The sequence below is a fragment of the Hibiscus syriacus genome, unplaced genomic scaffold (assembly GCF_006381635.1).
Source record: "Hibiscus syriacus cultivar Baekdansim isolate YM2019G1 unplaced genomic scaffold, ASM638163v2 tig00111582_pilon, whole genome shotgun sequence".
Lineage (NCBI taxonomy): Eukaryota > Viridiplantae > Streptophyta > Magnoliopsida > Malvales > Malvaceae > Hibiscus > Hibiscus syriacus.
In genome coordinates this window covers 9,347,527-9,357,541 of record NW_024063126.1, presented here as the reverse complement: position 1 = coordinate 9,357,541, position 10,015 = coordinate 9,347,527, and the positions used below count along the sequence as shown (strand labels likewise).

General features: G+C 28.9%; 1 protein-coding gene and 1 pseudogene across 1 annotated transcript; one reads left to right on the top strand and one right to left on the bottom strand.

Moving 5' to 3' along the window:
- Positions 1-5,322: 5,322 nt before the first annotated feature.
- On the top strand, positions 5,323-8,337 carry LOC120165335 (annotated as a pseudogene).
- A 79-nt stretch (positions 8,338-8,416) lies between these two features.
- On the bottom strand, positions 8,417-8,818 carry LOC120165426. Its single transcript, XM_039174946.1, has one exon. The coding sequence runs from the start codon at positions 8,816-8,818 to the stop codon at positions 8,417-8,419; it is 402 nt and encodes a 133-aa protein (XP_039030877.1).
- Positions 8,819-10,015: the final 1,197 nt, after the last annotated feature.

The window sequence follows — 10,015 nt, the reverse complement described above, 5'->3', positions numbered from 1 at the left end:
TGAACTGGACGCGATGTTGCCATACGAATTATTTTTGGAACCACCTCGGTATAGATCGTAAGAAGTTATTGATGAATGTCTCCCCATTGAACTTGATGGGATGACACCATGATACAGATTTCACATTATGACGTTAAAATCATTACACATTACTGTACTTGGGATGTCAACTTGATCAACTTATTGAGCCAACCTATAGTGGGAGCATAATGGCATACCACGAACAGCTCGTACTTCAACAAATTTTGCATACATCTATGTATCGCGTCTGAATAATGATTTTGAGAATAAACCATCATTGCAACATCGTCATGGTTTGATAGTTCGAACGCTGTATAAGTTACGAAAACACCGATATTGGAAATCTGTACTAAAGCGGGGACAATCTTCTAGTACTTCCAACATGAACCTTCCTTGAAATCTTCGTTATCAACTATTTAAGAGTTATGTTTCTGTTGGGATTTTCGAAAGCTGGATTCGATAACCGGAACGGTTTGCAAAGAGGGGTCGGAACGGTTTTTGAGTTTAGGGAGTAAGGAGATTAAAAGATAGAAAATTGCACAGCGATTTAGAGTGGTTCGACTTTCTAAACCAAAGTCTACACCCACTACCTTAGCTCCTTACCAAGGATTTTCCAACAAATTCACTAATTTGTTCTTTCTTTCGAGGACAAAGAGATAACCTTACAACTCCCTAGTTTTTTCGGGCTAAACTAGAACCTTTCCCTAGCTTTTACACGGGATAAGCTAGAACCTCTCCCCTTTACAAAAGGATAAAATAAATAAACAAGAAAACCTCTCTAAGGTAGATGTTTACAAGATTGAGCTCACAAGAACAAAATATTTACAAGAGAAAGATGAAATAAGAATGAAAAACTCTTCTCTTGTGTTTGATTGCTTGGATAGTTGTTCTCTTACTTCTTCAAGTGTCCTTAGCTTGTATTTATAGCTTGGAATGTGTTTGATATTGTATATATCCATTGGGGATGTTTTGGAGCCATTTGGGGATGATTTGGAGCCATTTGGGGATGATTTTTCTACTCAAAAAGGTTGTCCATAACATGGTGCATCGGTGCACTATCGTGGTGCATCGATACCCCTTCATTAAATTCAAATAAACTAGTCGTTACTAGCCGTTGCAGCCTTCGTGCATGGATGCACATCAGGATGCATTGATGCACTAAGTGAATTCGAAATGGAGTGCATGGATGCACTGCATGGTGCACTGCATGGTGCATCGATGCACTAGTGCAGGTGCATGAATGCACTACAGGGGTGCATGGATGCACTTTGACACCCTTAGCATTTGTGCTCAAATCCGAATTTAATGGACTTTGAATTATTTTTTGAAACCTTTTTAAAACTTTGAATAAATTCAATTCAAGTCCAAAAACATTTTGCCTTAAATTTGTTATATCTAAACATAATTCAACAGTTTCTTTTGAAGGATATTTTGACAGAATGATTTGATGCGAACACGACGCTGGTTTCATCTTCTCAAATTTCTCCATTATAGTAAACAATAGCTGAAATACGCGTCATTCTGAGAGTTTGAAATATTAAGAGTCTTATATATGCAAAAAACAATAGCTTAAATATGCCTAATTAAATATATAGTATATGAATTAATATATAACCTAAAAAAAATTAAAAAATTTCACAATAATTTAAATAATATAATTTTATATTGTTATCGTATCGACAAAAATGTCTCGATGTATGATCCCATTTTATAATTTTACAACCGCAAAAAATAATATAAAATAATTAGTACAATAATTTTTTTTCTTCAAATAATCATATATAAAATAAATATAATTAATTAAAAAATTACCTTACAACAAAAGATCGAAGGAACTTGTGAAGTAAATATAGGAGGAATTGATGTGGTGATGTTTACGGTTGAAGGGGTGTTATTTATAGGCTATGGGAGAGTTTAAAGGCCGAGAAATTCGGAACTAATAATGAAAGGTGCATATTGTTATCCACGCCTTACAAACGAGTGTCAGATACCCTAGAAAGGCGCGGATCGTCATCCGCGCCTTTCATGACGTGGCGTTAGCTAGGACAAAATCCCGTAAAAGAGCGGATGACGATCCGTGCCTTGTCAGAAAGGGTGCTAAATCAGTAACATTTGACGAAACAGTGCTTGACAGATAATTAATTCATGTCAGGGTGATTTTTAGGTAAAACACCAAAATATATAAGGTTAAAATATGTATAAATCAATTATAATAGAAAATTTTACTCTTTATAATCTTAGTCTCATATTAACTATACACATAGTTTTAAAAGATATATTTGATCAAGAAAAATGATAAAATTGTCTTTAAAAAGTGATTGATAGATTTAATAAATTTATTTTGATAGGTGTAAAAGAGTGGGGCATACAAGGATAAAAAAATATAAGTGTTATTCTTAATTGACATTTTTAATATGACATTTTGAATGAAACAATTTTAAAAATAAAAAAAGACACATTTAGTGGTACAAATGTAGTATTAAAAAACGTAAATTTTAAAGTTAGATAGAGTAATATTTTAAATTGAAATTGAAAATATTATATTTTTCATAATATTTTCGATTATAATATTTTTGATTGTAACCGAAATTATTATAATTTATATAACTTTTTATGTTGTAAACTCTAAACCTATCATAATATAATTTTTTCAATTGTAATCGAAAATGTTATAAATTGTATAATTTTTTAGATTGAACAAAATAACATTTTAAATGAAAAACATTCTAAAATTAACTTTAAATTAGATTGCTACACTACATAACTATATTACCCTTATATATATAAATGATTTGGACTTTGCTAATTCAGTATATTTCAAAATAAAACATAGAGATATTTGATTCAAAATGTCTTCAAATTATGAGATAAATTTTAAAGTAATCTTTAAACTTTATTTTTATGCAAAGTCAACAAAGTTATGTTGATTTTTTTTAATTATTAAAAGATTTAAAGTTATAAAATGATTATTATTATTTAACTTCATAATTATTTTTACCCTGTAATAAATCAAATTTATCATTTTCTCCCCTATTATGTTTTTACATTAATTTAATCCTCAAAGTTGTTTAGGGACATCATCCTAACCCTTGAAGTCTATATTAACTAACATAACAGTTAGTCTTCTACATTTGTGGACATTAGAAATTTCCACGTCAGCCAATATTGCTGATGTGGCTTAATGATGATGTGACATTTATTAAAAAAATATTTAATAAAATATTTAAAATATTTACTAAACACAATGATTAGAAAAATCCTCAAAATTTTATCATAATCTCTTAATCTCTCTAAAATAAATAATAAAATTTTGAATTTTTTTCTCTAACCGTTGTGTTTAGTAAATATTTTAACATAATCCCTTAATCAATATACACATAAGACTAACGATTCTATTAGTCAAAACAATCAATAGACTTCCAGGGCTAGGATGACGCTCTTAAACAAATTCGAGAACTAAATTGATGCGAAAATACTATAAGGAAAAAAATGATAAATTGAGTCTACTATATGGACAAAAGCAGCCCTTAAGCCTTATTATTTTTAAATAGTTATAAACTATTCATTAAATTTATTAAACTGCTATAAAAAGACAATTAAACTTATCAAAATTTCACAACTCTTTTTGAATGGTTAATTATTAATTAATATTTTTATTAACATGACATGAAAATAAAAAAATAAGTAAATATTGGAGATCATTTTATGATATAATTTATTTATATAAAAAATATTATTTGGATGGTTACAAAATATGAAAAATATAATTAAAATAAAAATTAAATTAAAATAAGTACAAGATTATAAATAAGAAAAATTATGTTTCAATCTTATTTATCTTGATAAAAATGCTCTTATTTTTAAATATCATTATATCATTGAACTTATGATGATTAACATGTAATGTGCTATGCATGAGTTTAAATTATTAAATACTAGAATTTGTTGCAAAAACTTTAATCTTTTTCATTTATAGATGAGATAAAACTATAAATCAAGAAAGAAAGAAAATAATAACAAAAACACTAAACATTTATTTATTTTTAACGTCGACAAGAAAAACAATAGCAAGGTTTATTTGGAAAAAAAAATTGAAACACTATAATTTAAATTGTTAAAGAAAAACTTTACAACCAGAGTTTAGTTTAAGTGGTAAACAACTGATATCGCTTAATATGTTTCGAATTCGAGATTGTGTATGCAAAAAATTCCTATTAAGAGACTTGTCCATTGAAATCAAATATACAATACGGATTGATCCAGATTAATCATGACAAAACTTTGAGGAACTAATAAACAACTAAAAAAGAAAAAAAGAATTTAAAAGCACAATTAGAAAAATAGCGAACATTAAAAAACTTTTTTAACCATGATGCCAATTAAACTAATAGAAGAAACAAAAGTAAATAGCAGAACATATAATAATGTTTTAATTTGAATAATGAAATTTAAAATAACAGTGTACATTTCTTAATGAAGAATGATTTTCTCTGACCAATTCTGGAAATAATAAATAATAAGAAATTGTCAAAAGGAATTCGGCAATTTCACATCGGTCAAATTCTGTAAGAGGTATATGTACTATGCGTTTTTGATAGATATAGTCCTTCTACTTCACTTCTAGTTTCTTTTGTTTATAAAATGTATACATTTTGATATTTGCTTACAATTAGGCAATATTTATTCAAAAGTAAAATATATATATATATATATATATATATATATATTACATCACCACATATTTTAAAAATAAATTATTTCAAATTATTTAACATAATTAATGAAAAAAATATGACTTCAAGATTATAAATAAGGATGATAACAAGTCGGATTAGATCATATTTTTGGCCTAACTGAACATGATCCGAAAATAAAAATCCTTCACCCGCACTCGACTCAACCCGAGTTTAGGAGAACCCCACTCGATTCGACATGTTCTAATCTAAATATATTTATATATAAAAAATCATTCTATTAAATAAAATAATGACCTAATTGAAAAATAATATAAAAAACTATTATTATAATTATCTTTAAATATATAAGAATAATGATGTAGTTATAAATGATAATATTCAGCCGAGGGCTAGATATGTTAGAAACGCATGGTACAAGGATCTTTAAAGGATTTTACCTCTTCATATGCTGGGTAGATGGCACTCTCGTAGTATTACTGCAACCACAAGGCCAAACAATTAGATAAAGTGAGAAGATCAAAATTTGAAAAAACAAGTGGGCGTTTAAACACTTACAAAAAACCCAACTCCCTTCCCCTTCTCTTTGAATGCAACAACGAAAATTTCAAAACCCCGGAAAATGACTGGTCTAGTCATGGTGACTAAGGGCGGTGTCTGTGGTGGCGGAAAGAGCGGAGGTAAAGGAGGCTGCGAGGAAGAGCAGCGGCAGAACCAGATTTCTGTGGTGGCATTGCTTTTGGCTGCTTTGAGGAAATCGGTGGTGTCTTGTCGGGTGGACAGACGAGACGAAGTGGTGTCTTCCACCGTTCGTCATATGGAAATCGGGTGGCCGACCAACGTAAAACACATTACCCACGTAACATTTGATCGGTTCAATGGGTTCTTGGGTCTTCCGGTGGAGTTCGAAGTTGAGATCCCCGGTCGAGTTCCGAGTGGAAGGTACTTTCCCTTTTCAATATGTTCTTTTTGCTAAGTTGATTTCTTTTTAATTGTTTGAAATGTTAATGTTAGTGTAGTTTAGATCTGGAGAAGTGAACTGTCCTTTATTTTGAAAATGAAGTAAACAAATAGTAACTTATTAAACTGGGACTGTCTCCTCCTTCAATAAAGCTATCTGAAAGAGACAAATGATTTCATTGTTTTTAAAATTTTGTTTCATTTTGATCGAATAATAAAATATTTATGTAATTTTAATTCTTCTTTTTGATATTTTTTTCCTTTTTATAATTTAGTCTTTTAACTTTACATATTACTCAATCTGATAGGAGTAACCAAAATTTTATTCGATTATATTTTTTTAGTTTAAAGTTATTTGAGTCAACTTGAATTAGTGAGTGAGTGAGTTTTCAATTTCAAATTTTACCGATTCGAAAAATCGAAAAACCAAATTTCATAACAACATTATTTTGATCTTTAGTTAAGTAATTCGAGTGTTTTGAAATTCAGTCATTTATTTTATTATTTTTTATAATTCATCAATCATTTTAAGTATATTTTTAATTAAATTTGAACTAGGTGTTCACTACTGTAAAATGCCTATATATCTGCAATTATTAGTTTTGAAAATAAATTTTATTTTTTGTAATTTAGTCATTCGACTTTGCATGATTTCTCTCTTTTCTTAATTCTTCCTTTGTTTTTAAGTCAATTTTTTTTTTATCAAATTTGAATATCGCACTCCTCTAAAACTGTAAAATCCATGTGCAGTCTCAATTACTATTTTTAACAATTATTTTTTCCTTTTTATAATTTATTCTCTCAACTTTGAATTTTATTCATTTTGATCATAACTTTTTGCAAACTATTTCTTCCTATCAATTTCATGACTTCTTTATACTCTCATCAATATTTTGTCATTAAAATTCATTCTTTTAAAAATCAACATTACATATTTATTTTATAATTTGGGATTGTATTTGATTTTTTGAATAACATTACAAATCATAATTACACATGTGAAAATTAATATGAAAAAATATATACATGAATATCTTATATGGTTAAATAAAGTCATTTAAATTAGAACCAATTCACACAATAATATTATAAAAATTAAAATTTAAACAAAAAACTTGAAAATCAATTTGATTTGACTTAATTCAAATAAAAAATTAAATAAAATTTTAATGATAAAACATAACTTATCAACTTGATTAATTCAATTTTTTACTCAATTCGATCGAATACTTGCCCATACCCTCATCAATACTTTTCCTCAAAATTTATTCTTTTAAAAAATAACATTATAAATATATTATATAATTTTAGATATTATTTAATTTATTAAATAATTAGCCAACTCAAGTAAACTGTCCTTTTTCTTTGGATTCTTTTATGTGTTTTGAACTTGTACCATTTTCATGTTCAAAGCACATTAATGATCATTGAGAGGAGTCATGGCAACTGAGATTCAATTATATGTGATTTTTTTTATCATGATTTTCTTCTCAATTGGTGTTGTAGGCCGAAGGGATTTTTCGGATCAATCCTGAAAACAGCCAGGAGGAGCATGTAAGAGATCAGCTGAATAGGGGCATCGTGCCGGATAATATCGACGTCCATTGTCTTGCAGGCCTTATAAAGGCTTGGTTCCGGGAGCTTCCTTCGGGTGTGCTAGATGGACTTTCCCCTGAACAGGTTCTCCGATGCAATACTGAACAAGAATCGGCCGATCTTGTGAAGCAACTGAAGCCAACTGAAGCTGCACTGCTCAATTGGACAGTTGATCTTATGGCAGATGTTGTCGAGGAAGAGGAGTCAAACAAAATGAATGCGAGAAACATCGCCATGGTTTTCGCTCCGAATATGACTCAGGTATTCAAAGACATGTACTTAAATTGTTTGTCAAATACTATGAACAGCAATGGAACTAAGACGAAGTGTTCGGTTTTGATTTCGAGCAGATGTCCGACCCGTTGACAGCTCTGATGCATGCCGTTCAAGTAATGAACTTACTCAAGACCTTGATCATGAAAGCACTGCAGGAACGTAAAGAAAGCATAGCCAGAGGAGGATATTCATCGATGTCATCTCATTCACATGATGGTCTCACTGACGATGATTCCGATAGTAACCAAGAGATGGAAACGAGCTGCGAACTGAAAGGTCCAACATCGGAGTATGATAACGCCCTTTACAATAACTATAGTGGAGATGAAGATGAAGTCGAGTCATTAGGCGAAATCGAGGCATGCTTCTTGAGGCATTTGGATGAGAATCATACCAACATCACCAATCGATTTTTCGGAGAAGCCAGCTGATGAAATCACAAAGAGGATCATTCAAGTCCAAGAAGTTGTTCAGCCTGCAATGTTTAATCTAAGAAAGAACGAGAATTTTGTCTACGGAACAAGTGACAGAGACGACTCTGATGTAATTATCGCGAGCTTCATCTGAAGAGCCGAGTGGATAAGCATGTGGAGATGATAGACAAACTAGATTGTATTTGTCTAATGATGTCTGACCGATGATGCTTCATCCCCAGCATTGTTTAGAACATGACTTGCACATTTCGATTTGTCTCCGTTCGATCAGTTACGTCTATATATCGATAAAGTTAGCAATGCGATTGAACATGTGTTTGTGTTTCGACATGTTTCTTTAGGTCTTAAAAGTTTTCTTACACGGTTGATTTGCAGACAACTATGATGTCATCGGCTAATTATAAAAAAAATGAAAAAACAAAACAAAACCATAGCCTAAGATGCTAAACAGGTTTCCCAAAATAGCCTGTTCTTTTCCATCTCATTCATGGTTTGGCTCGAATCAATAGAAACAGCCGATGATTTCTTACTTTCTGCTGCTTCCATTCCATTAATACAAGGATCATATATGCATTTTTTATCTACTACCTCGCCATCGTTGTCTTCATCGTCTTCGACACTCGCATTGCCGCCGTCTAAGCTATAATTATGCTCAATAACCATATGAAGATCAGATGTAGTGTCACAGCTGCATGATTCTGCATCTTCATTATCGTCGTCTTGAGCATGGTTGACACCGGAAGATATGGCGGGATCGGAATAACCGGCTTCCGAATCGCCGGTAGCCTCTAAGTGCAATAGAAAAGAGAGATCAACAACTTTAGTTTTAATATCCATAAGTTATTTTCAACACCAGACCACAACATAAACAAGTAATCTCGTTAATATATATATAAAAGGAAAGGAGGGATGGGGTTTTGCCGCCACCAGCTTCCGTGTTTTGAGTTTGTCAAAACCAATTCTTTATGGGCTAATTCAGCTTCTATCTAGAAGGAATATATTATGGTAAATTATGTAGGTGACCATTCAACTATTATCTATTTTCATTTTGATTACCGATGTTTCGATTTCATCAATAAAATCACCTAATTATTTAAATGTGATAATTTGTAGTCATATAAATATCAAATTATTAATTTTTTTAAACTAAAGTTTTAATTAAAATAAATAATTAATAATTTTTAAATTACAATTAAACATTTTTCAAAACAAAAAATTATCACATATAAATTCGAAATGATTAACGTTTTTCAAAAAATTAAATTTGATTTTTAAAATAAAAAATCCTTAAATTCATTTTTTATTTTTCACAATTAAAAACTTGTATTAAAATTTATTATATTTCAATTAATCTTTAAGCTTGGTTCAGAGGTTTATGTGTTTTTAAACTCTTTAGATGTCCTTAATTCGAATCCCCAAAACTATTTTTATTTTTTTCTTTTCTAGATATAACTTAGGGTCCGTTTGTTTCACTGAAAATATTTTCCAAAAAACATTTTCCGTAAAATTATTACATCTTCTGAAAAATGTTTTATGGTGTTTGGAAGATGTTGTGTAAACCATTTTTCACTAGTTGATAATTTTTTTTAAAATTATTTATTGCAAATATACAATATAATAAATAATATATTATTATAAAACTTAAATTATTATTTTAAAAATATTAGAATAATATATTTAATACTATTTATGCCAATATTATTATTAAAATATTATTTCTATAATTTTATAAATAAAAATATTAAATCTAGTATATTATATTAAAATAAAAATATGATAAATTATATTGAATATCTATAAAAATAAAAATATTATATTATATTTTAAAATTATTAATAAATATATTTCAATGAATTTTTATAATATTAGACTATTATATTAATATTAAATACCTAAATAAAAGTATTGACTATTAATAATTCAATGATTATTTTTAAGAAATAAATAATATAACTTTTATTAATAATTTATTATATTATTAAAATAAGAATATAATAGTATCATATTATTATAATATAATTGAGTATATTATTG

Coding starts and splice junctions, on each gene's coding strand:
- LOC120165426 (XM_039174946.1), bottom strand. CDS start 8,818: ATGGATATTAAAACTAAAGTTGTTGATCTCTCTTTTCTATTGCACTTA.